Consider the following 27884-nt stretch of genomic DNA (forward strand, 5'->3'; position numbering starts at 1 on the left):
TAAGGTAAAAACAGAATTTATTGAGTTAGTAACTGTGGGTAGTACAGGTTTCAATTTCAGGACAATATATACCCATCCAAGACTCTGATGACAGCACCAGCTTTCACCTCTTGATATGGATTCCTCTTCACCATGAAGTTAATTGAGAGTTGTAGGGAAAATGGATACAAAGCTCTTTAGATCTGTGTATGGAGATGTCACAATGAAACCCATTGATTTGTAGAACTAATACACACAAATAGTTAAATTTAAGTTTAAAAAAGTAATTAATTAAATAACCCAGAATTTTCTAAAATCATTTTCCATGAGATACATTCCTTCCTACAAAGCACCTCTACCAATTTCTTTGAACTTGATCGTAATTAGATGCATAGGTGGGAGGTGATGAGTGGTGGCAGAAAAAGCTAGGCCCTGGGAGCAAGAACATCTAAGATCAATTCCCTCACTCTGCTATTTATTAACTAACCAGTTTTGCCAGTGTTGCTTAAACTTTTTTTGGCTATAATTTTTTCAAGGGTAAATCAATTTTGAAAGTTGCTGACTCAGAACTCACACTCAGGAGATGTTGATTTTGCCAGTTGTCCTCCCTTTCTCTTTTTCTCTTCCCTTTTCTTTCCTTCCCCCTTTTCTTGACATTTTACAATTCAAATGAAATTTTTAGAATAGTATAATATTTACAGAAAAGCTGCAAAGATGACCTAGAGGGTCCCCATAGTCCATCCTCCCTTCCTCCACTCACTTCTTTGCATCAGTTATAGGTCCAGACTGAACAAGACCTGCACAGCCAGAGTCCTCTTCAGATGGCTCGAACAATCCACCCCAAGGTGAGGCAGAGACAAGTGAATCAATACTAGTCTGAGTGACAAGTGCAGCAACAAATGCAAAACACAGGGTGAGTGCATTCAGGAGTGAGACCTAACCCAGATTTCCAGATTTGGGAGCTTGAACAGGCTTCCAGAAGAAAATGTCCACTAAGAGGAAGCCTGAAGGATGAAGAGTGGGCCAGGCAAGGATGGTTCCAGACTAGAGTGCTTAAAAAGATGAGTCCAGCTGAGGTGGAAGACAAGTAGTAGTAGCAAGGTGCTAAGCTTCATGGAGTATGCAAATACTAAAACCTGCACTGGTGCAGTTGATTAACTGCTTCTAGACTCAGCCTCATTGCACAGACTTACTTTCTGTAACAATCATGCAAAACCATCTGCGGAGATATCTCCTTTTCCAAAATAATAGTGCCTTTGAGCTGTGTTAATGAGAGCACTAAAGAATTATAAGTTTTTTTTTTTTTTTTAAAGAACATTCCTCAGGAAATAATGAGTAACAAAGGAGAGGAAGTCGTTGAGAACCTTTAATACAGCTGTTTTTTTTTATTTGTCCTAAGTAGTTAACTTTGTTCTTCTTTTGAGAAATACAACCTAACAGACTCTCTCTTTTCAGAATCCCATAGCACAATATCTACCTTTCCATTTGATGACTGCCACTTGATACAATATTAAGAGGCTCCTTTGAGCAACCCCAAGATCAAGAGCTGAGTGAACGCCAAGTCTTCTGCTGGTGGTTCCCCGCAATTGGCCGAGGGTCCTGCACTCAGGCAGGAGCTACCAACTCAGTTCCAGGTTCGGTTCAAGTCTTCTCCAACCTTCCCAGGTTGAACTCCAGGAAAGCTGAGGAAGGAGCAATCGGGTTCTCAGGGTCCTTACCTGAAGTGAGCTTGCCAGACAACCGCGGAAACACCCCGGGAGGGGAAATGCCCGTTTGTGCAATAAACCCCGACTCTCCCCTCTCAGGCCTACCCAACCCCCACCTCGCCCCGCCCCGCCCGGCGCAGGCCAAGTTGCTGAATCAATGGAGCCCTCCCTCGGGCGTTCCCCAGCAAAACTTCCCTTCTTCTCGACCCTAGGGGTTTTCTTTAGGTCGTATCTCCTGTCTCAAAAGAAGCGGCATACAGGTGTTCAAAGACGCTTCTGGGAAGAGAGGGAAACAGTTTGAGAACAACTTCGCCGGCGCGCCGGGGCGGACCCTGGCCGAGCACACACCTGGACGCCAGCCAGAGCTCGAGGTGCTGCTCTCCTGGCCGTCACGTCTCCCAGGGCGGGTGACTCGCTCTGCTCCGAGTTGGAGAGGCCCTTTCACTTCGGCGGATTGCTCCACAGTCATGCCCAGGATCTGGGTTCTCCTGCCTCTGGTGATCCCTCTCCCGCCGGGGTGGGGCTTCTCCCGGCTTAGCTCCCCGGAGCGCGCGCTGGGGGGGGCGGGGGCGGGGGCGGAACCCACCCGGGAGCGGCAGCGGCGGCAGGTCACCGGTGCTTGGGAATCGGGGCTCGGCGGCCAGCGGGTGCTGCGGGCAGTAGACGCACTAGCTCCGGGTGGTCAAGAAGCCCGGGGACTTGCTTTTCTTGGGGCTTGCTGGGTAGTGCTGAGCCACCGAGCAGGCGGCGCACCGCCAACGCTTTGCGGGTTGCGGGTCGGGGGCTGCTGTGCGCGACGAAAACGTGGACGTGGGAGGCGGTCAGGGTTGCAGGCAGGGTCCGGGAGACTTTGATGTCGCTGGAGGAGTACCCCGGCCAGGGGGAAGAGGAGATCTTCTGGATTTGTCGTGCAGTGGCAAGCCAAAGGTCCGCTTCGTGACGGGTGGGATCGTGCGCGAGCGCGCTGGGTGCCTGGGGCGACGGGGAGCGGAACTGCTAGTTTTCTGACAGTTCTCAAACTTAGGGAGCGAGTCGGTCTTAGGCAGTGGTTCTTGGTGAGTCTTCGGAAGGCACCGTTCGTTTCTTTTGAAAAAGTTATGTCGGACCGAATACGCTTCTGGAGGTTTGTTTTCCTCTTTTTTGCAACACAGAAAAAGAAACATGTTGCTTCCCTTCCGGGAAACTCCTCTCCTTAAGACTGTTAGTCACTGTCTCAGCGGGTTCTGTTTTTGTTTTTCTACCTTCTTTTCCTCTTACCCTACCTCAGCTAGCACTGTCACCATAGTTCCTGAAAGCTCAGGGCTTCATGCCAGGGTGACACAGCCCACTAAACAAGGTTAACTGTATTACTTGGCCAGAAGCCTCTTTTAGAGAGTCTCTTGCTCAGAAAATGCCAGCTTGATGATTGCAAATCTAAGGGACTTGGTCCCAAGAGGTTCATTTGAGTTCTGAGAGTCAATGGATTATTGTATTGGGCCCAAATGAAGTCCTGGACACAGTGATAGGAATGTTCACAAATATGATCTCAAGTCAGTTCTTACGGAAGCCTCATCTTCAGTTACAGAAGGTGAAATGGTGTCAGAGAGCTTAAATAATCCACCTAAGATCACACAGCAGAGCTGAGCTTGAATTTAGATCTAATTCCAATACATGGGCAATTTGCTGATTGCTGCTGACTTCTAAAACACGTTAAGTATAGAAAGGAAAAGTTTGTGTGTCTGAGACCACTTTGTGACCAGAAGAAAAAAAAAAATCCCCCCTAGTTTTTTCAAAAATAATGTGCAATATTTAGGCTCCTTTAGAAATATCCTTAGAGAAAATTTAAGATTAAAATTGAGAAATCAATTATACAGCCTCAGAGTATAATCCTCCTAACCACTCCACAGTTACAGTGTGGGTTGCCTTGACAGTTTCTCAGTTTTTGGACAGGAGTATTAGCAAAGTGTAAGGAACTTGTCAAGGCCTGGAGGGACGTGTATTTAACTTACCTATAGTTATATATTTACTAAGTGATGCATGTCTGAAGCACCAAGGAAACTGCTTTTCCAAAAGAGTGCACACATTCATGCATATACATACATTTCTTTACATATGATACAATAATATATATAATACTACAATTAAATAAAACATTTATTATGTATTTATTTAAGAAATTAAGGTTTATTAAATAGTATTATAAATGCAGATGAATAGAACTTAAAAGTCAGAAAACCCTATCATAACCTAGATAATCATTGTTTATATTTTGTTGTATACTTTCCATTTTCCCTTTTAATTTTACTTTTAAAATTTGCAGAACATGGCCTTGTGCCTACTGCCTGCCCAACATCACATCTGTGTTCTTTAAGAAGTTTCCACATTGCTGTGTCCCCTTGTGTTTTTCCAGAAAAAATGCTTTTTCTACCTCCCTACTTGGTAGTGCTTTATAAGTAGTAGCAATAAGTAAAATGGAGGCAGAATGTTCGTTATATGGAACATGGAAGCAAATTTTGTTTAATTGGGTTAACGAACTGGGAGAAGATGTGATAGTTCGGAGCTGTTTTATTTTCTCCTTTCCTCTCTGCTTCCCTTCCCTCTCCCTATCCTTGTAGAGTTAATTTTTTCTGTCGTAGTTTCTGGGTGGATTTTTTTATGGCACTTACAGTAATTAAGTTTGAAATTCCAAAACATTTACAAATTTCTAAAGGGAAAAAAAAAGTCGAAATTTTTTTTTTTTTTTTTGAGAAATACCTTTGGATACTGTGTTAGTTTTGTTTTTGTAAGGTGGTGGTTGTTGTTTTTAAAATAGTGCATGGTCCAAAGAGCTGTTTTGGGGAAAAAAAAGAACAGTTAATTTATAATTTAATAATTTTCCTTAAAGCAGTCCAAAAAGCATACAATGGACTGCATGATGTCTCTACTTTTATTTTTTTTTAATGGATTTTTACTTATCACAAAGGACTTAAAAATTTTTATGAATACAGTAAAATGATGAAATGTAAATAAAAATGTTAACAGTTAGTATGGAAAATATATTCATATATAATAACACGATTGAGAGGCAAAAAGTAAGTTGATACTTGAGAGACCATCAGGGCCCCCAGTGACAGCTAGTTCAACAGATGGAAAGTCCTTTACTGTCCATGACAGACACAGTTGTCACTCTTAGAGGTAAAGCATTTAATTTGGAAAAATGTTTTATTTCTTGCACTGAGTTTAGAGGGGAAAAAGGAGAGACAGAGGCAAAGAAAAACCATGATTTGGATATTGTCTCTGAGTAAGTCTCTTTGGGTCAGTGGACAAGTAATTTACTTGTTAACAATCTGAGAGTGGAAGCGTCAGTATTTCAAAAGAATCTATGAAAGCTATAGAATCTTCATAGCTGATCACTACAGCACAACTGTCAGTTGGAGAGAATCACCATTTTCAGAGATAATCAGAAACCTGAATAAGGAAATCCCCCCCCCCTTGAAAACCCCTACTAACTTAAGTGCTTTTGGTGAATCATCTTGGGTCCCAAAAGTCCCTTGGTGAGCACATGTTTTCTAATAGGTTCTAAAGTCCACAGCAACTTGAAACAAAATTTAGGTTAGGGAATCATCAATTCCTTCTTGTTAAGTAGGTAAACATAGAAATAAATAATCAGATGAAGTGAAACAAAAAGTAAATATTGAAACAATAAAGTCACTCATTTTAGATTTATTCGAATCTATTTTTTGTTTTATTTATAACACCCCAGCCTTGTCTATACCTGCACATAATTACGTGTATAATCAGTGCTATTTATATTCTGCTTATTATCATTTTGCATATATGCAAACCATTGTTTCTTTTAATTTTATTTGATATGTTGTAGAAAGGACAACATATCAAATAAAAATTATTCATAAATAATTTTTATGAGTTGTGATTACTGAATTTTACTTAAAATTATTATTTAATTTTATTTTACTTATTATTTTTATTAATAATTTCTTATAAAGGAAACATGTCTTACCATAATGGTATATATATCAGCAGATGGACTCAGCCCTTTGAGGTGACCAAACTTACTGCAGGTTATGTTAAGCTGTAGACTGGGATAAACTTCCAAAATTGGAATAAACTTGTTATTAGATTTATGAATGACAGGCTGTTCTTTGGTCCAGTTATGTAGTGTTATAAATATATAAATAAGGTATATACTTATTCACTTGTATATTCTGTGAGGCTATAAAAATTTAAGATGTGAGAAACACAGAACACTTGATTTTTCAGGCAGAGATCTTGAAAAAAGAAACCAAAAAAACCCTGGGAGAGACAGAGGAAAGAAAGAGAGAAAGAACACACAAGCTCAGAGTTAAGGCCTTTAATTCCTTGCAGAAGAAATTTTGATGGTTAGTTGCTCTTACAGCAGGGTCTTTGGTCCCATTAAACTGTTTTTTTTCTTCCACATGCACGCTGAAAAATCTAGGCCTGATTTTAAAAATTGGGCCTATACTTACAGAAGGACAAATATCATGTGATGTGAGTTACATGTAGAATCTAAAAAAGTTGAACTCATAGAAGTAGAGAGTAGTCAGATGATTATGGGGGGTGTCAGAGGAAAGTGGCTGGAGAGATGTTGGTCCAAGGATACCAGTTTTTAGTTAGGATGAATGGATTTAGACAGGATGAATAAATTTGAGACATCTTATCACAAAGAAAAAACATTAGTATGTGAGCTAATACAGATTTTAAGCAGCTTGATTTAGTCATTCCATAATGTATATGTATTTTTAGAACATGTTGGATATATAAATATGTATAATTTTTGTTCATTAAAATTTCTTTGAAAATTGGCTTTATACTACCCCCAGATTATGTTTTTGTTGAGCCCACATTGTGTTGACACATAAGTATGTATATATGCATTTACTTATTTATTTTTAATATTTGTTGCCACCATTTAAATGTTAGGACTTTCAATTTCTCTTGAAAACCTGAAGATCTGAGCGGATATAACACATTGCCTCTGTTTCCCTGAAGCTCAGTAATGGCTGCCCCTTGGATCCGGATGGAATGTTGCAGTTGGACAAGCCCCTTCCACTCCTTGTTGTCTATTATATCTGGCTACTTGTGTATTACCTGTGTGGCCCCTGAGACATTTAAGGCCTCTGAGACTCCTGTTTAGGACTTTGTAGCCTTCCCATTACCTGTTTTCTCTGCTCAAAATGACTTCTTTCTTGAGTTATTTTTGGAAAGATCATTAATTCTCCCTGAAAAGCCACATTCTGATTTGTAGGTGCAAAACACAGATGCTGTTAAGTCTGTAAACTCTTTATCTTCCTCACAAATAAATGTAGTAGCCTACTAGCCTCAGATTTTCCTTCCTTTATGTGAATATTGCCAGGGGTACATGTTGAAAATGATCATTAGAAGGGCCTGTTCTCAGAGATCCTGATTCCTTGTTGGGTCTGTGGTGTGATATAAGGTTTTTTGTTTTGTTTTGTTTTGTTTTAAGATGTTGATGGATCTTTATTTTATTCATTTATTTATATGTGGTGCTGAGAATCGAACCCACTGCTTCACACATGCTAGGAAAGTGCTTTTACCACTGAACCACAACTCCAGCCCCAGGTATTTTTTTTTTTTTTAAATGCATCAATCATTGTTTAATTCTAATGTCTGACAGATTTTTTAAAAAATATTTTTAGTTGTAGATGGATACAATGTCTTTATTTTTTTAATTTAGTTTTTTTATGTGGTGCTGGGGATCAAACCCAGTGCTTCATGCAGGCTTGGCAAGCGCTCTACCACTGAGCCACAACACCAGCCTCTTTCTGATAGATTTTGAGAATGATTTTTTTAGCATCAAACTCGAAATCTAATCCCAGGTGAAATTCCTAGGTTCTTTAATTTAATTTAATTTAATTTAATTTTTTGCATGGTCAGTCATGGGCCTAAACAGTTATTTCTGCTGCCTCAGGTACATCTGAATTCTCCAGGAACTGCTTTAAAAAAGAAAGAAGATGTCCCTGGGATAGGATTAACTTGTGTTTTTATTTTAGACATTTTGAAAAAAGTAAAAATAAATGAAATGGAATTTTACTTATCTCTTTCATGTAAAAATTTATTTTATTTTTTTCAGTTTTCAATAATATAATAGTATATAAAACGACATTATTTTTTATTTTTTACAAAAATATATTGGACATCATTAAAACCTTGACACTGAATTGTGTAATGATGCCTTAAAAAAAAGAAATTGCTCATAGTCTTTGTTTTTAATATATATATATATTTTAGTTGTAGGTGGACATAATACCTTTATTTGATTTTTATGTGGTGCTGAGGATCAAACCCAGTGCCTCAGGTGTGCTAGGCAAGCACTCTTCCACTGAGCCACAACCCCAGCCCTTATAGTCTTTTTTTTTTAGAATTTCTTTTTCTTTAAGTATTGATAAGTAACTAAAGTCTAATTAGCAAGCAAGTAGAGTTAGTTAGTGGAACTTTATATCTTGCTTCATTTTTGTCATTAGTAGTAGAGGTTTCAACCAGAATAGCAGGGCTAATAGGTCTGGTAAGAAGTAGTTCTGGTTCTTCTCAGTCCCTGATAATTTAGTTTCTATATACCATAAGAAATTTGTTCTCTTACCTGGCTAACTCTGCTTCTCATCATTTCAGATGAGAAGTCCTTGGACTTAGCTATGCATGATCCCAAGTTTGTAGGTACCATTGACACCCTTCACATGGAGAATCTGAGGATTGAAGAGGCTGTATTGGTTCTTATATTAGCGTACCAGGGCTACCGTAACAAAGACCTCACATGGGTGGCTTAAATAAAAGAAATTCATTATCTCAGTTCTAGAGTCTGGAAAGTCTTGAGATCAAGGCTTCACCAAAGTTAGTTCCTTCTGAGGGCCACAAAGGAACCATCTGTCCCAGGCCTCTGTCCTTGGCTTTTATATGACCTCTCTTAGTCCTTGAACATGACCCTGTGTTAGCGTGTGCTCAGATTTTCTCTTCAAAAAAGGGCACCAGTCACATTGGATTAGGGCTCACTGTGCTCGCCTTGTTTTAACTTAATCATCTCTGTAAAGACCCCATCTCCAAAAGTAGTCATATTTTGAAGGATTAGGCCAACACCCATGAATTTGGCGGTGGGGCACAATTCGGCTCACAAGTCTTGGCTCTGTAGAGCTAGCTGTGTAACCACAGGCCAGTCACTGCGCTGGCTTGAAACAGCCTTCTGTCAGAGAGGGGGCTTAAAGACATCACTTTCAGAGCCCTTCTTCCCTAAAACTAAAATGAGATACCACATTTTGGTTCACATTTTGAAGATCTTAGGAATTAGCTAACGGCTTTGCTGGTGTCAACAAAACTTTTAAATTTTTAGAAATTTCTCACTTTCTGTTTCTACCACTCACCCAAGTGCCTCTCTGCATTCTGTTACCTCTTAGTTGAATTCTGAAAGACAATTTAAATGATGAGTTCTTTTCCTTAGAACCATCTGTTCTCATCAGTCTATTTGAAGTTCAGATCCAGGGGTTAAAATGGATTCTACTTAGAATTCGAGATGTCTAATGTTCAAATAATTCTACCTGCAAGCATTTTAAAATAAGTTTTAAGCCAAGTATTTTATTATGCTTGTCTATTAGGGTAAGTTATGCTTATTGAATAAGGTTCACTTTTCAAAACACTGGATTCAAATATGAGATAATATTTCTGGCATTTTAAAACAAACCTTCCAGAACTTACACATATAAATGAATGTTTTCCACCCCTGTCCCCCTCTGTGGGTAACTAACAACATTGTAATTATTATATGTTTTTTTCCAAGCAGTTTATAAATCACACAAGAAAGTTAGTCCATGTGCTCTCTAAGGTGTAAAATTGGTTTTTAAGAAATGTGTCTATTTACTTATAGTAACATGATAGTACAAGATGCTAAGTTATAACTACTCTTTACACATCTTGTTTCATTGGCAGGCCAGCAACTCAAGGGTTGTATTTTTGACATGGAAATCTATGAGGATATGACTAATAAGGATTCTTTTCTGGTAAATATTCTTTAAGAAAAATAAAACTGAGTTTCAGCAGAGACAGAACTTACTGCCAACTATAGTTACCAGTTTGTGATGATTTGTATAACCGAGCTTTCAATTTTGCAAATTAAACCATTCCCTTTAGTGTGAGACATCTTTTTGTCTAATAATTTTTCTTCCAAAATGAAACAGTTTCCTTCACTGTCAAACAGGGTCTTATATTGAGTGATGGATGTCATAATTTTAGTGGACTAAGGGGAAATAAAATAGCCCTGATCATGCTTATTTAAGGAACAAGTTATATTCACCTAAACAAAAGTCGATATTTAAGATGTCTGATTTACTGAAATCATTGAATTTCTAAAGAAACTTGAGGAAAGTTAAATTTGTGTGAATGAATAAATGCTACTAGTTCAAATTTTAGAATTTTTTTTCCCACCTTCCAAATGCTGGGTAAGCTTTTATTTTAAGTTCACTACCATTATCATCCATTATTATTTTTTACTGAAAAAGAAAAACAGATGATAATTCAATACAGATCTTTAGGCTTAACACAATCTGGTTACCACTGAAGTTATACCTTTTGATTTTCATTATTGTACGATGAACACAAGTCCACTGTAATAAGAAACAGATGAGTTAAGAACAAAGTTATCCTTAGTCTTAATTATTAAGGAATTAAAAACTACTCAAATTCAGTGTGTTAAGAGCTGGTTTCCTGATGAGACTTTTTTTTTTTTTTTAAATATCCTTTTTGTTCACCTTGCACTTTTTTCAGTTCCTAACCTTCTAGTGTTGAATTGACTAGACCACTGTTATTACCCTCTTCAAGACAGGAAAACTTCCTACAGTTGGCTGAGCCCTGTGTTCTTGTGGAAGAAACTGCCTCCTGGCTTTTGATTAGAAATAAAACCCTGTTCCCCACGATTACTATGGAGCTTGCTGCTGCCTGACTATGTCAGGACAAACCGTTTGATGACTGAGCTCAGTAGTGGAAAATTTCACTGACCATTGCCAGGCGCGTGTTTGCTCATTCTTACCAATTCGGAGGGCTGCCATTTCCCACCACTGCTTTACATTGAGGTTTTTCGCCACTACTTTACATGAAGTTTTTTCATGTTTGTTTTGAACTTCAATAAGAGCAAGGTGTGTGTATGTGCTGTATGTGTTTTAGCTCCTTTTTTTTTTCTTTCTCAAATCCTAGCTCATCCTTCTACAAATTGTCACCACTGACTCTTTGAAGGCATCCTTAATGAGAGTCTGTTTCTCCCAGTGATTGTAAGGAAGGAAGATAGATCTCCCATAGGCAGATAGGAGTAAGTCCTCAGAGAAGGAAAGGATGGGAGGGGGACATATGCCAACCTGGAAGGAGACTTTGGGTTTGGAGGGTATCCTTTGACTAGCTACTCCTTGTCAGCTCTAACCACAGTGACTTCTTAGTTAGAAAAACTCTTTCTGTTTCTCACAGCTTTGACCGCCCTTCCTTAGTTTCCTCACCTTTACCCCTAGCAATGGCAACCACAAAGCAGACCCCTACCCAAAGCACTTTCTCTCTCCAACAGACAAGTCAACCCACAAGGTTGGATCCATCCTCTTAATTATGCAGATAAAGGATTGAAATTATGCACCTCTGATTGGCTTATTAAACTTGGAGCTGGAAGAGCTTGTTTGATATATACTGGCATCCCTCACCACACCAACCACAGGTGCTGGACCATCAGATAAGTCTTGAAAAGCCCCTAGACCACAGAGACCCAGGAGCATCCCCCTTGTGGGGTCCCTCCCCTTTGGGAGTTCTGCTTTTATTACTCTACTAACTCTTGTCACTTTACTCTCATCCTTATGTCCATGGGTTTCATGCCTCAAATTCCCAAGACGAGGAACCCAACTATCCATATTCCATGTTACAATAACAGGAACAAATTCTCATGTGTCCTTATTTCTAGGAGGGCTCAAAGGCAGCAGGTGCAAAGATTCTGGTAGGGGATGGCTTCCAGTTTCCACATCCTCTTTGTTCATTCCAGAGCCCCACCCTTGCTACCACTGCTCTCATGGTCTTAGCTATTCCCAGAAATAGCACTCAATTGGTGGGATGAAGACGTAAACTCAATTTCTTCCCAAGATGTGATTGGGGCTGGCCAGATTTCCATTTCCTGCCAGTCAGAGCCCTGGCTTTGGGGGGTCCTGCTACGATTTTCCCAGACTAAATAACTTGGAGTTGACTTCTGATCCTCAAGAAAAATACTTCCAAACATCTCCATTTTCCCTAACATCCCTTTGTTTGGAAGGTTCATTATACAATTAACAGGCAGGCTTTTTGCCAATGATTATCTGAAAACAATTGAGTTGATTATGTGCCTAGATGAAGTAAAAGTCATTGGGAAACTAGCTCACAAACTTGAAACGGAGCCCAGACTTGGGCCCAATATATGGTGCCTGAGTCTTTCCTCAGGCTTTCATACTTTTGGGTTATTGAATAAGTCATTGTTGTACTCTGTGCTCAGCTTCAACTATAAAAAGGACAGTAGTAACTCTTCCTACGCAGATTTACTGTAGCTATAAAGAGGTGATATATGGCCTTTGTAAAAGGCCAGACAAATGCCACGAAGGAATGTGAATGGGAGTTGGTCCTCTCACTTAGCGTTTTCATGAATGACTCAGATGGGGAAAGAGAGAAATAAATTTTCTCATTTGCACAAGATATTAAAATACTGTAGGTAACAGAAGACTCAAGTTACAATGAACTTACATTTAGAGCCATTTAAAAAATCTGCCTTGAAGCTGAATAGAGGCCATGGTCTCCTTCTGCTCTGTCATTCTATGTGGTGGCACTATCTATGGATACAGAAGGCTGTATGGTCCTACTGTGGCCTTGAGTATCAAACGTTAATTATCTGAGTGGATCAGGAAACCTTTGTATTTATTTCCTTTATTATCTCCTAGTGAAGCTTTTGCTGAGAAGTTTGGGTTTTTCCTTACTTGGGCCATGCCCTGGAAAGTCTTTCCAACCACCTCGCTTCCCCTTGCACGTCTGTAAAGTCACTGCCCAAGTGTCTTCTTGCTCATTGGCATTCCCAGACTACTCTTTCTGAAACAGCATCGTCCCATTCAAAATTCTTCATGCCCCTAATCCTCCTTTACTCACTTAAATAGCATTTCTCTCTCCCTGACCTGTTGTGTATCTCTTTTTTTCCCCACCATTTGTCTTTACATAATGGTTATTTTGTGTGTCAACTTGGCTGGGCCACCCCACTCAGATATATGGTTAAACATTATTCTGGATGTATTGTGGAGATGTCTTTTGGACGAGATTAACATAAATTGGAGTAAAGCTGATAGCCCTGCATAATGTAGGTGGACCTTAACCAACTAGTTGAAGGCCTAAGTAGAACAAAGACTGGCTGCCTCACTAACCTGAGCCAGAAATATTTCTGCTAGCAGTCTGTCTCTGGACTTGATTTCTTGGCTGCAGTTCTTTCCTGACTACTGGCCTACACTATCAGATTTCTGGCTCACTGAGCTTTCACAATCATGTGATCCAGTTCCTTAAGATAAATCTCATGTCTCCCTGACCCTCTCTGTCAACACACACACACACACACACACACACACACACACACACACAACCTGAACAAAACACCCTGATTTCATATAAACTCGGAAAGGCTTAAAATGAATTTGCTTAACTAATTTGCTAATGGCTTAACTAATATTCTGAATGATGTGATCAAGATTTCTCTGACTCAAAGAAATGTTTTTTTTTTTTTTAAATTTTTATTTTTTTTTAATTTTTAATTTTTTTTATTGGCTGTTCACAACATTACAAAGCTCTTGACATATCATATTTCATACATTAGATTGAAGTGGGTTATGAACTCCCAATTTTACTCAAAGAAATGTTATGATGGATATTTAAAATAATTTTTATTCTTCATTATTTTTCCATGTGGTTACCATTTGCCTTAGTTTATGCACCTTTTTTCCTGCCTTTTCTGGAGTAAAGCTGATAACCTTCCATAATGTAGGTGAGTCTCATCCAAACAATTGATTTTTAGTTAATACACTGTTAAAGCATTACTCAGTCTCCTGGATATTGGATAAAATTTGCATACCAAAGAGCATAGGGCTCTATTACACACACACACACACACACACACACACACACACACACAATTGGGCATTAACCTTGAGTGCTTTTGACTTGTCAATTTGGGAATCTGGGCTGGCCCAGTTCCTATAAATCCCATCCTTTTGAATTTAAATTTGTGTCATCTTGTTTCTAGTTAGAAACCAGAATTGAAAGAGAAGGAAAGCAAGTAATAGCTCACCAGTAACTTTATTCTTCACAATAACAAAGGTGGCTGGCAATAGAAAAGAATTGCTCCTGTTCAATTTCCAAGAAGACTTACTGATCTCTTTTATCTCCTAATGAATTTTTATATTATATGAAAATTTTCATGAGCTCCAATGTCTGGAATGCTGATTAGTTAATATAATTAATTCTTAGCCATTAATTAGAACCTGGAGGTAGTTATAGAATAAAGAGTCTTAAAAATGTGGACAACTTTCATTTGAAAGCCCCTCCTATCTTAGCAATTAACACTTTGGTATACCTCCAATCACATTACTGTTTCCTAGAGTGCCCAATTCTGTTACCTAGCTATGATTCTCTGATATAAAAGTGGGATTAGTATTAGCAGGATAACAGCATGACCTTTTGTGGCAGAGAAAGAAAGGAGAATAGTTATCCTAAAAAGAGAGATTGAGGTCAATAATGCTATTTTGTTCAAAACTGCATGTTTGTTGTGTTTTAGAAAAAAGATCATAGATTTATGTTTTAAAACATAAAAGCCACAGACTTGGGGTTGTGTACTACAGTGTTTACTTGGGTTCAAGGCCTTGGGTTTAATTCCTACAATAACTAAATAAATAAAAATATAAACATAAATAAAATAAAATGCAGGTATTGGCCTGGAGATGTAGATTCAGTGGTAGAGTCTTTGGCATGTGTGAGGCCTGAGGTTCTTCTGCTTTTGGAAACTTGACATTAATTTTCCATTGTAATCAAAGTTAGTTACCTTTGTATTTTCCAAGCTCGGCTCAACAAATGTGTTAGATAGATTTGGCAGTGGTTTGGTGGGAAAGCCAGCATATTTAGTACCATTCTTTTCATCTGTGTGCCAATTCCAACTGTTTCTTACATTGAATTGTTCATAACTGGAAAGTCAGCTGTATTTTATATTAAGTCCACCACCACTGAGTAAAGGGGGAAAAAAGATATGGTAGAAGTTAGGAGATAAATCTGAGCTCTCCTTTTGCTAGTAAGTGACATGACCCTGGACATGTCAACCATTTCCTTGGTATTTTGGTGTCATTTTCCCTCTTGGAAAGTCTGGATGTTAGAAATGCATCTTAAGACACATCCATCCCAGGAGGAAATGTGGGCCGCTGCATCTCTTGACCCCTCCTTATCTTCTCAGTCATAGTCCTGTGGTATCCTGTGGTCTGAAGGGGATGATGCCAGTTTAAGTGATGAAGGAAAAAGGGCTGAGAGGGAAGTTGTGACTTTTTGGTAGCCAGTACTATGGCTCTGCCATATAGTAGGGGGAATAAAAGACACACAGGAAAGCTATGAAAATAATCTTGAGAAAACAAAGTTCAAAACTAACAGCAAAATGACTGGTAATAGAACTTACTTACTATATGTAAGATGAATGATTTTTAAAAATTATGTTTAGAGAGGAAAAAAATACTTAGGAAACCCAAAGAAGGATCAAAGCAGGGGGTGTTTTTATTATCTTATAAAATATATAATATTTATATATAGTATACATATACATTTTTTTCCTCTTCATGTTCCTAAGGAACTCTATAGCTAGCTAAGTTTGACACAATGTCACTTAGAGTTATGAGTGTTTGTTTGAAGGAGAAAGGAATCAAAGGACATTAAATGTTGGTTCTCTATAAAAAAAAAAGACTATTTTCCAGAACAAAGATAAAGAATATACTTTTGGTTTTAATGAAATATTTATTGTATGCTTGGATAACAAATGAAGATTTAATCATGAACCATTGATTCTGCATTAGTACATAAGAAGGGAAGAAATTGCCATCCTGTAAGCTAAGTAGTAGGTTTGATAGAAATTATCACTTTTTATTGTCATAACAACCCTTTTAAGATAGAAAATACTGTTCTCACTTAGCAGATGAAGAAATCAAGTATCAGAGCAGTTATGTGACTTGCCTAAAGTCACAATTCTGATAGCAGAACTAGGATTCAAACCACTGACATTTTGAAATTTCTATTTCCCAATTGCATTATGCTATCCTTCACTGCAACTTTATGATAGTCACAATAATACCAGTGTTTAGTATGCACCTATTTATGATGCACCCCGTTCTGTGGTAAGAGCTTTAAGTGCATGACTCTGTTTAATTATTACAGCAGATGTATGAGAAGAGATGATTTCCACTGTGTGGATAAGGAAACAATTTAAGTTCTTTATCCGTGGCACAGGGCACTGTAAGTAGGAGCTAGTGCTTACTTTTGAGCACAGCTCTGGTTCCTCCCATGCATGACGCGGTTTCTTGTGTGACTTAGCTTGAGCTGTAGGCAGGTGGTGTGCTCCTTTTTCAGTGATTAGTGAGCAGGAGGGTGGGGCCCCAACATTGACTCTGCCTCTGCACAGCAGACCTAATCATTTGGCTCAGTGACACTCATTTCCCAAGTTATTTGTTTCAGAAATCAATAAATTCTCTTCATGCTTTTCTTTTACAGATACTTGCCTTTATTGTTGGATCATTGCCCAAAAATATCAGAGCTCGAGCGACTGAGGTGTCAGACTTGAGGGAGACTGTTACAAAAGCTGAGACTCAGTGCTCAGAAGGCCTGCATCATGGAGGCCAGTTCTGCTGTCAGCTGTGTCCTCCTGGTAGGTCACACAAAATATTCAGAGAAAGGAATGAAAATCAGGGTGAGGGGTAGCATCGGTAATAATGAATCCATTATCTTTACAAGTTTTGATTACCCTTTAGCGTTATAATATTACTGGAGGAATATACCAATTATGAAATTATTTTCAAAAGATCAGCTTTATTTGCCTTTATCAAACTTGTTTGATATGATTAAGATTAAGTGAAATTTACAAATTATGTGTACCCCCAAAATGAGAGATTTGTCTATTTAGCTCCATTTCTCATGAGCAAAAGAGGATTCATTTGTGGGTATTAAAGCTTATCATTTAAAACTGACTAAATATATTATAACAATAGTGAAGCTCTGAAAGCAAGGGACTCTCACCCTTATAGGCTGTGTCTCACACTTCCCCTCAGTCAGGTCTCTAAGAAGACTGTTAGTCCTGGCACTGAAGCCTGCAAAATATATTTGCATTTGCAGCTGAATAACTAGATGAACTAGAAATGTAACGGACACAAATCAATAAGTTTTAAAAGTCAGTATTTTGAAATGCAAATCAATTTCATATCGGAAATCCTTCAAACACTAGCAAATTAGAAACTAAGCCAGATGTAATTGCACAAACTTTTTTTTTTCCAACTTAGAGTTGATTACTAGTACATTACAGGTGTGGATCTTTCTCAACTGTATTGTGAAGACAGGAAGGTATAGGAAAGCAATACATGGGTTTGTGTGATTTATGCAACAGATTAATAGGGCCAGAAAAAATTGTAGTAGACCTGTAGTAGGACTTGTTGATCTCCCAGGATTCCCACTCTACCAGTGCAAAGCAGGCATCAATCAGGTATGTGAAAAGATTCTCTAAGAGTCCCCCTTAGCTTCCAGTTCAGATTTGGAAAAACATCCCTTATAATACAACTGACTTATACTTACGCCCTTTTATATTTACCCTTTTCCAACAGGAATGAAAAATGGCTTCTTAACTTTCTTATAACTTGCTGAACAGGATCAGTTTTCCCTATGAATTGGAATATGTTCACAGTTTTAAAATCTAAAACAAAAGTTAAAATAAAAAATAGTATGCTTTGTATATATATCAGTCTGTCAAGAATTTTTGCCTTTTTGCTTTGTTTTATTTTCCTTTAAGAAAGGATCTCAGCCCTTGTGAGTTAGCTTATGGGATGAGAACTCATTCTACCACTATAGGAATGTTAATGATACAAACTTATATAAGTACAGGTCAAAAATTTAAAAATGTGTAGAACCACTGACACACTAATTTATAGAAAATGCCTTAAGAAAATAGTAAAAAATAAAGTATTGAATGCATGGCATTTCACTGTGATACCCAATGATGTGGGATTGCTTAAGTGACTTCTGGAGTATTTAAAAAAGTAGTTTTCTGCCAATCAAAGTCAAAGTATAGCAGAATTTCTGATATATTTCTAATATAGTCCTTAATTGTATAAATCCCCCTTCATGATTGCCAACTAGCTTGCTGACTGGATAAACTGCTTCTCTCTGCTCTTTCCTCTAAGGATCCTAGGTGGCATCAAATACAGGATAAACACTCTTTTCACTTTTATTCACTGTTATTGAATTTTTGGCTTATCAGTATTTAAGTTGCTTCCAAATCTGTTTGTATTCATTGTTACTATTATTTTAATGTAATTTAATTAACTTATATAAATCAATGAATTATTAATACTGAGAAAATATAAGTTTATCTCTAGGAAAACTTGGTTGAAATTTTTGGAGAACTTCAGGCATTCAGACAGACTATTGATGTATTTAAGCTTTCATTTTAGCACTAAAGATGTGAGGAAGGAGAGAAAGAAAGGAAGAAAAAGAAGGAAATAACCAACAGGAAAGTAAATAGGTGATACATTATGGGTATGACAAGCGATAAAGCATCTGGAATTCTAATGTGTTTGTTCAGTGTCACATAATTAGAAAATAATTACATAGTGAGTCTTTATAAATCAGAATAAAATGCAGTATTTTTTAATGATTCCATATGTGAATTGACATTTTTAATCAATCAAAAAGGCCCAATCATAGTGTCATATACAATAAGGATTTTGTAGTTTGTTACATTCACACTATACACACACACACCTGTTACACATACATATGTTCACACATATGCATGTATGTGTGTGTGTTTATATGCATATCAGTGCAACAAAATAATATCTCAAGGTAGTTGATATATAAGTGCTTTCATATGTCCTTTTCCCAAACTTTTTATAATAATTATGTATCATTATACTCAGAAAATAATGCGTTATACATTTTGGGGGGGGCAGTCACTAATTTTTCATCTAAAAAAATTTGTATCCTGGCTCCGTGGCACATGCCTGTAATCTAGCAGCTGGGGAGGCTGAGACAGGAAGATCATGAGTTCACAGCCAGTATCAGCAACTTAGCGAGGCACTAAGCAAGTCAGTGAGACCCTGTCTCTAAATAAAATACAAAATGGGGCTGGGGATGTGGCTCAGTGGTCAAGTGCCTCTGAGTTCAACCCCCAGTACCAAAAGAAAAAAAATTTAATTTTTATACTTTGGAGCAAAGAATATGTGAGTTCTTATATCTCCTATTACACTGTGCTAGGCACATTTCATGCTAGTTCATGGAAGAGAGCAATCCATTTGGAAATCAGTATAATACGACTCACAGGAAACACAGTTGTTATTTCACTGTGTTCCTTAGGATGCTGCCTCGATGTTACCTAGCCCCGATGCCCTGTGTTTGAATTCTGTTCTGGGTTTCCATGATTTGCTTATTTTTTTCTTTATATTGACAGACTGTTGTTTTTGTTTACTAAAATATCATATATATATTGAAATTTCATAATTTGCTTATAGTAAATATTTTTCAATCAATAAGAATGTTATAAAGTTATTAATAAAGTCACATACTTGGGAAACAGTGTAAATTATTTTCTGCTGTATATGTGAGTGGAGTGGATTAGCTTTGTGTATCTTTTAAAATTAGTTGTACCATTAATAATTAGTCACTAGTGATGCTTTTCTGTTTATATTTTCTGTCTCTTTCTTCTTCATTCTCTGTCCCCTTATGTTAATCTAGTTTTACCCATAGCACTTGTCACCCCTGGACTTCACATATTTATTTGCACATTATCTGCCTGGGAAGGTGAAAGTCTTACAATGAAGGCTTTAACTTATTTCTTACAGCATTTCCAGCTCCTAGAAACTGCCTCTTACACAACAGGCATTTAATAAGCTCTTGTTAAATGTGTAAATTTACCAGAAAATATTGTTGCATAATGCTTAGTATTATCAATGCCATGCTTTATTTTTAATGTAAATTAAAGGAAACCGGAATATTATTTAAAACTGTTTGCATTAAGATAACAACCCTGATAATAAATTTTGTTATCAATATGTTTATGCTTGTCCAGCAAATTGGACTTTATTCCTGGATGGAAACAGAGTAGAAAGAAAAGGGAGAGAGGAGTAAACTGAGCATTAACTCTACATTAACTATACAGATGCATTCTAATAACAATGTAAGAGAAGGATTATTATCTCCATCTTATGCATGACAGAATTTTGGCTTAGAGAGACTAAATACTTTGTTATAGATTTTATAGGTACTAAAGATTTGACCAAGGTATTTGGAACATCTAATGTCCTTTCCCTAAAACTACATTATCTCTTATTAGGATTCGTGGACTTTTCAAAGTAAAATAAGAAATTAGAACAAAATTAATTCAGTAATCTCTGTAGCCAGTGACAGCCATTTTGCTCTGAGTATTTCCCAGGCTTCTCCCCTTTCCAAGAAATTAGTTGGCAAAAGAATTTCTTTAAGTGCATTTGATCATTCTCACCTCTCTTCTACTTTTTTAAAAAATATTGTTTTTATTTGTTGGTAGATCTTTATTTATTTATTTGTTTATGGTGCTGAGAACCCAGTGCCTTACACATGCTAGGCATGTGCTCTACCACTGAGCCACAATCCCAGCCATAATCCCATCTCCCACTTTTTATGTGCTCTTATTCTTAATTATCTTGTTTCTCTAGGCATATTCCTTTACTCGTTCTTTTAGCTTTTGTCTTAGAAGACTTTCTCATTCACAACTGATTTTTTTTATAATAATCTTCTCCCCATTGTATTTATATATCATTAGCTTAAATACCCCTACCCCATTTTAGGAGTGTTGTCAGTTTTTTTTTTTTGCTACTGTGACTAAAAGAAGCAGACTAGAACAATTGTTGAGGAGAAGGAGAAGTTTATTTGAGGGCCTATAGTTTTAGAGGTCACAGTCCAAAGACAGCCAGCTCCATTCCTTTGCTGAACATCATGGTGGAAGAGTGTGGCAGAGGAAAGTGGCTCATGTAATGATCAGAAAGCAGAGACTCTGCCAGCTAGATACAAAACACATACTCCAAAGGCATGCATCCAATGACCTACCTCCTCCAGCCACACCCTACCCCCATTCAGTTAACACTCAATTAATCCAAATTAGGGGATGAATTCACTGATTGGTTTAAGGATCTCATAAGCCAATCATTTCTCCTCTAAACCTTCTTGCATTGTCTCACACATGAGGGGACACCTCACATCCAAGCCATAATAATTCCTGTGCACTCCCCATGCTGTTACATAGCCACCTTACCTTCAAATACTTGATTTTTTTCCCCCTCAGGTACAAGAAAAGATGCTGACTGCACAGCCAATGGGGGAAAGCCAATATGCGTGCCCTGCCAAGAAGGGAAGGAGTATACAGATAATGAACATTATTCTCCTAAATGCAGAAGATGTAAGTTTTGTGATGGAGGACATGGTAAGTGTCTCAGGAAGCAATAAAAAGAGCCCAAACCTGGTACTTCATGTAGAACCATTTGTAGTACAATTTGAGATTGGCCCCTCTTCTGATATGATGTTGACACACAGGAAAGTGCAGAATGAGGCTGGCTGGAGCAATGCAGGACCAGGTACTGAGCTAAAATTCACTGGTCTGGACATTTGTGGGTCAAGTCTCAGCAGTTCTCTCAGATGAAGGCAAATGACTAAATATCAAATCAAAGGATTCATCATCTCCAGTCAAAACCACAGAAACTATTTTTATCCTGCCTTGATTTTTTCCTTGTTTAATGGTCTTTATTCATGGCCATAAAGAGCTTAGAAGTCTATAGACTCAAGGGCAGAGAAACCCAAAATGTGGGTAGCATATTCCCCTATCTTTGGAGATCTTATTTGTCTTGATAATTCCACTTGGGGACCTGAATTTTTATGGATATCTCAATCTCTTCTGAGGGAGCAAATTAAAATGTAACAGAAGGACTCCTAGTTTTATTTGGTATCAAAACCCCACTGGACAAAAAGCTTTTCTTTTCCCTATTTAGGCTCTAAAGCAAGGTTTCTCAACCCTGGCTGTATGTGTGAGAATTGCCCAAGGAGCTATTAAAAATGCCAGTGTTTAGGTCTCACCTTACAGCAATTAAATCAGAATCTCTTAAGTGATGGCCTTGGCTTTGGTCTAATTAGACATTCTCAATTCCAACAAGCTCTGAGTATTGATTATACTGCTAGTCCATGGGCTTATTTCTTAGTAGCAAGGGTCTAGGCTAGAGGAAGAGAGGAACCATCTAACCAATGGCAGGATGATCTTGGTTGCTGGATTGTTTATTCACTTAAAACTTTGCTGGCTATGTTAACCTGTGAGTATTTGTGTTGCTATTTAACATTACCTATGTTACTAAAGGCTTGATGATATAACTTGATCTTAGCAGTGGATCTCAAAAATCCATGCTGCCCTTGAACATTATTTTCATAGTTCATTTATAACTAGCTGCTATAATTAATATTTTCCAAACTGAATTTCTAGGCTTAGAAGTGGAAACAAATTGTACCCAGACCCAGAATACCAAATGCAGATGTAAACTGAACTTTTATTGTGAAACTGCTCTCTGTGAACACTGTGACCCGTGCACCAAGTAAGTTTTAGTCTTTCAGTGATGAAAATATTAGGCATACCTGAATAAAGAATGTCTTCCTAGAGAGAAGCCCACACTGACCAAGACTCAAGGTTCTGGTTTTGTTTCTCCTTCCAAGCAACTAGATGACCATTGACTCATTCAAACATGATTGAATACTTCCTGTGCCCTTAATTGCTAAAGATGATGATGTAAACTGGGTCTCTGTCAGTGTTTGACTTATGAAGAAAATTCCACTTGAGCCTCTTGACTCTCCTTATCACTCCTTGATTCTAGGAATGGCAACCCAAAGAAGCTAGTTGAATAGCTTCCCTACGCAATATCCTGAGCATTGTCTGCTCTCTGGGCATTTTAATGTTTTATGATACTTTTTTGAAATTTATCTTGGTAGTTCATTTTTTAAAAGATAGTTTATTTTAAGGTCTGGTATTTTAAGAGTTCGGTTTATTGTCAGTTTGAAGTTTGTTTGTCTATTTCATCTTCCCTTGTATGCCAATATTTTATCTTCCTTTAACTTTGGTGTCTTAAAACAAAGTAACTCTTGGTGTTTTTTTCATCCAAACACCCAAAATCATGTTATTAACTTGCACTTAGTTTTTAGATGATAATCTAGATATATTTGGGAAAAAATATTTCTCAGAGACATAAAGATGAATAAAATGGTCCCAAATATACACGTTCCATTGAAAATGATGAAGGAATCAACCCAGGCTTTCTGAATTTCTCCTGTATTTTTTTCTAGGTGTGAACATGGAATCATTGAGAAATGTACACCCACCAGCAATAGCAAATGCAAAAAAGAAAGTAATGATTCTTTTTGTTTTTATATTCTCCTCTCTCCCATCCTCACCATTAAATATGAAGAAAAACTAATTGATTTTAATTATTTAAGAGTACAATATTTTGTTTAATCTTAAAAATTGCTTGTTTTCATATAAAATGTTCAATGTTTCCAGCTACAGGTTTCAATTATAACTGGCTGCTATTACTCCTGTTACTCCTGTTACTCCTGCTATTCCCACTTACAGCTTTTGGTAAGTTCTTAGTTTGTTCAAACTATAGATTTGAATTTTTGACCACAAGAATTTTTCTCTGTCTTCTATCTGTAAGAAAGCTACCAAGTGTAGCTCTGTTGTATCGTTGATCTCCTGCTACTGAACATACTCCTAAAAGCTAATAAGAACAGATGATACCTTCTGCTGCTGTTTCTGATGAACAGTTTTAGGGAATTGAGTGGTATTCCCATCCTCCCTCTAAGCAAGGGTTCTCTGCAGTAACAGCTAAAAATCAGAAGTAATCCTTCACTATTCATTAAGTTTCTCCTATGAGTTAAGAAAACACAAAAGCAAGGGCCATCCTTGGAACAAAATTGAAAGGACACTTGATAAACTGATCCCTTTTTGTACCTCCTGAACCTTGACCAAGCTGTTTTTTTTTTTTAATTAACATTTCTCCTACTTCACTTAAAATATGATGGCAACACATTTTATGCAAGGATCATTTATTAAAGTTAGCAGATAAGCCCCAGATTGGATATAATCATAATTAGTTTGGAAGATAGCTTTAACCATATAAAATACAGGGTCACACCATCTTCCAGTAATTCAGAATTATCACACTTTTCCTTCTTTTTTGGAACAAATCACTGCTTCTTCAACTGAAATATGATTTTTGTCTTAGCTTTAGAGGTTGTTTAGCTAAAAACACATAATTGGTGTTTAAACAGTTATACTCAGGGACATATAGATTCCTTTCTTCCATCTCATAATAACTTCAAGGAAAACACTTATTGAATGTGAGTTACTTGTAAGTGTTATGTACTTGAACTTCTAGGCATTAAATGCCCTGCACCAGCAGGGTGATTTCAATTCCACATCCTATGGCTTCTGAGCCCTTCTGCTGTCATGCCACCCACCATGCTGGAGAGGAAGGAAGTGGTGTGGCCATAGAGTCAGTCAAAAGTCAACTTCACGTAAGGCCAGGGTGTGATAATTGGATGATTCAGTTAAGATGTGGCCTGTCTCTAGAACACTTGACTCAGTGGGGGTAAGTTTAGCACAGTGCCATTTCCTGTTGTGTTTGGCCACTTAAAGTTTCCGTGAATTTCTCTTTCTTCTTTTTTATATATTTTAGTGTGAAAGTATCTTCTCATGCTTTCTACCAGGCTAAGGTCTGAGTCTGATAGAAATTACTTTGGTCTTTCAGGGATATACAAAATTTATAAGTGCCGCAGTACAAACCATGGTCACCATGAACTTCTACCCAACAATCGGGTAGGTGAATCAGATTTCTTGAAAAAATAGAGAAAGTAGTAATTCAGCTTTTTGATGGTTACTTTCTTTTAAACAAACATGTATTGTTTTAATGTATATATGGGTTAGAACAGCATCAAGTGTTAGTTAAGATATGGTACCTAGTTTATAAATAAGCTTCTAGCATCTTAAGAAGCAACAAAAGGGAGACTGGAAGTGTGCTGTATGTGAATTGGAGGAAGGATGTGGCCAAGGTTTCTATTTCACGTTGGTGTCACCTCTGCAGGGATACATCCTTTACCAAAGCCTGGATTCAGCCTGGGCAAAGAGATTGCTCTTAAAATCTATCACAAAGGCACATCCTGACTCTTTCCAGATAACTATTAAGCCAATCTCTTGTTGTTTCTTTTTCTAACATGGGGTCAAGACATTTCAAATAGCAAAACTATACATTGGGAAGAGAAAACAGTTTCTGTTAATTGAATAATGATGTTTTCATTTGAGGCAAGGGCTCAAAGGGAGTTAAGTTCTTTAAATCAATATGGTACATAAGAATTTCATTTTGAGCCATTTTTCTGCTGTTAAACAAAATAGCTATAGTAAAGAAAAATTGAGAATGTTTATGTTTGTTGTTTACTTTAATGCATCTATATGGAAAATAATCTCATTTTATTTCATGGATTCCTTAGGTTCTTTGTCTTTGTAAAAAATGAGCCAGTATTGCTTAGTTTCTAGTGAGGCCAAAAGCTTTAAAAATTCGAATGATGAAAGAACCCTTCTTAATCACTTAGTCTAGTTTCCTAATTTTACATATCAGGCAACTGAATGTACTTTCTTCAGAATTAAGGAATTTGAAAGTGACATTTAGAATATTCTAAATATGTTTTTATTTGTCTCTTCCCCTGCCTCCATTTTTTTTTCTCCCCAGGAAATAGAGCCAATGAATTTCTCAGGTAAGGCTTTATCATTGTATTTCTAAAAGATAGCTTCCTTTGCAGGAGTAGGCCAATTTTAGAATAAAGTCTTACTAATTTCAGTAACATATTGTGAACTTTGCTACCCCTTGGGCTTACAGTTCTTCTTGCTCACCATCAAGGGTTTATTCAGTAGTTCATTTAAATCTATAGCGCTCATTGTTAAAAATAAATCAGGTTGCAACAGAACATCACATTCTGAGAAATTGTTCCTTCAGAACCAGTTAGGTGTATTATAGCACCTCTGTTCAGAGTGACAATTAAATAGAATTGTAGACTCAGTTGTCTTGGTTGTACTCAATTCTGTAACAACATACCTGATGCTGTTTGATTCTGTCATTTGACCTAGGCTTGTGGCTCATTGATCTTCAATTCCATGAGGGATATTAGAGTTGATTTCTTTTAAACCTCTTATTTCATACAGGAGGTAGGAAGAAACAGAGATGTTATGTGTCATGCCCTGATCAGAGAGCAAACTACTGGGGCCATAGCAGGAGCTGGAATTAGAATTCAGATTTATTTTTATTTTTGTTCTTCCATAATCAGCCATTTGGGTCTCTAGGATTTTCCTGTTTGTTAATTATGGTAAGGGAAAGAATAAACATGATTTTATGTAATGGGAATTTCATTTAAAAAAAAACAAATTTTCAGAGACTATATTCTATTTTTCAGATGTGGACCTGAGTAAATACATCATTAGTATTGCTGAAGAGATGACGATCAATCAAGTTAGAGAATTTGTTCGTAAGAATGGTATCAATGAAGCCAAGATAGATGAGATCAAGAATGACAATCCACAAGATACAGCTGAGCAGAAAGTCCAACTGCTTCGTAACTGGTATCAATTTCATGGCAAGAAGAATGCATATAACACTTTAATTCAAAGTCTCCGAAAAGCCAATCTTTGTGCTCTGGCTGACAAAATTCAGGATTTTGTCCAGAAAGACGTTGTTAGTGACTGTGAAAATTCAAGCTGCAGAAATGAAAATGAAAGACAGAGCTTGGCCTAGGGTGAAAAAAAAGCTAACTCAGTTCTGAGTATGTACAGTCAACAAAGTAAAATCAGTGTGAAAAAAGTCTTGTGCAGCTAAAGGTTGTAAATATCAATTAATTTTTTATTGGGTGCATTATGTTTTTTCATTTGTGAGATCTGTACAGCTATAACTTTATGGAGTTCAAAGACCTTAGAATTCTTCCTTCAAGATGTTTAAGACAGGTGGGAAGACAGATATGCATGGTCAAGAGTAAATGCAGTGGCATGATAAACACCCAAAGAGAAGCATGTACAAAGGGGGAAAGCTTAGGATCATGCTGTAGCGTCTCACATGAAGTTCTGTCAGTGTGAATGTAGTTAGTGAATATTAGTATAAATGTCTGCCCACTGCTGTCCTCTTTCCACACATCAACAGAAACTGTGAACTTTTGCTGCCACATCAGTCACTGGGAAGACTGCTTTGCTTCTATATTACTTCTGTGTGATTCTGTGATGACTCTAGAGATCTTGCCATGTTTGTAAATTTTATTTACCACTCTGAGAGGAACATATTCAGGCAGAGCTTGCATATATATTTGAATGTAGAGTTTAATAAACTTATGCCTCAAAGACCTTTGTGCATATCACTGGTATTCTGTGGTCCAATTTTCAGTTTTGAATTTGCATGGAAAATGCAGATTGGATTAAAATTATTGAATATTTTCTATTTGTGTATCATTTTACTAGACAAAAATACTTGATTTCTTTTTCAGGTATCAAAAGCATTTTTAACAGAAGAATGTCACTAGACCCTTGCTACCTCCATTGCTGTCATCTTGGCAGCCCAGTACACTCTCAAACATGAAAGGACTGCCAAAGAAATATTTAATGATCCCATAAATGAAGACTGCCCTTAGCCTATCTAGCCTGGTCTGAAACAGACTCACTGTTCTTACCGGTGACAGTTTCATGGCATATCATGAGCCCATGTCTACTATCAAGGGTGGTAAGGTTTTTATTTTGTCCCCACTCTGCAGAATGTCCCTCAATTCCCCCTGTATTATTTTTGGCTACAAAGATAAAACTGTTGTCAGGTTTTAGGAATTGCTCTTGTTATTGTCTGCAGGTTCTCA

The 27884-nt window shown here is 37.3% G+C and overlaps 1 protein-coding gene and 1 long non-coding RNA gene across 4 annotated transcripts; one reads left to right on the top strand and one right to left on the bottom strand.

The window, feature by feature from the left end:
- LOC110599542 (uncharacterized) lies at positions 1-2175 on the bottom strand. The gene is made up of 2 exons (XR_002485554.3): positions 2034-2175; positions 1-1961 (listed from the first exon to the last, which is right to left on the bottom strand). It is a non-coding gene; the product is annotated as an uncharacterized LOC110599542 (long non-coding RNA).
- Fas (Fas cell surface death receptor) lies at positions 2048-27476 on the top strand. Of its 3 annotated transcripts, XM_078042203.1 has the most exons (11): positions 2260-2612; positions 6606-7265; positions 9618-9688; positions 16452-16605; positions 21262-21399; positions 22444-22552; positions 23295-23356; positions 23509-23586; positions 24758-24825; positions 25733-25757; positions 26451-27476. In XM_078042203.1, exons 3-11 carry the CDS (start codon positions 9647-9649, stop codon positions 26786-26788), a joined length of 1014 nt encoding a protein of 337 aa, XP_077898329.1. In that variant the 5' UTR covers positions 2260-2612; positions 6606-7265; positions 9618-9646; the 3' UTR covers positions 26789-27476. The 3 variants fall into 3 exon arrangements, with proteins under 3 accessions (XP_077898339.1, XP_077898329.1, XP_077898334.1); XM_078042213.1 differs by lacking the exons at positions 2260-2612; positions 6606-7265; positions 9618-9688 and adding an exon at positions 2048-2182; XM_078042208.1 differs by lacking the exons at positions 2260-2612; positions 6606-7265 and having other exon boundaries at positions 9466-9688.
- The last annotated feature ends 408 nt before the right edge of the window (positions 27477-27884 follow it).

Source organism: Ictidomys tridecemlineatus, chromosome 1 (genome assembly GCF_052094955.1).
Source record: "Ictidomys tridecemlineatus isolate mIctTri1 chromosome 1, mIctTri1.hap1, whole genome shotgun sequence".
Taxonomy (NCBI): domain Eukaryota; kingdom Metazoa; phylum Chordata; class Mammalia; order Rodentia; family Sciuridae; genus Ictidomys; species Ictidomys tridecemlineatus.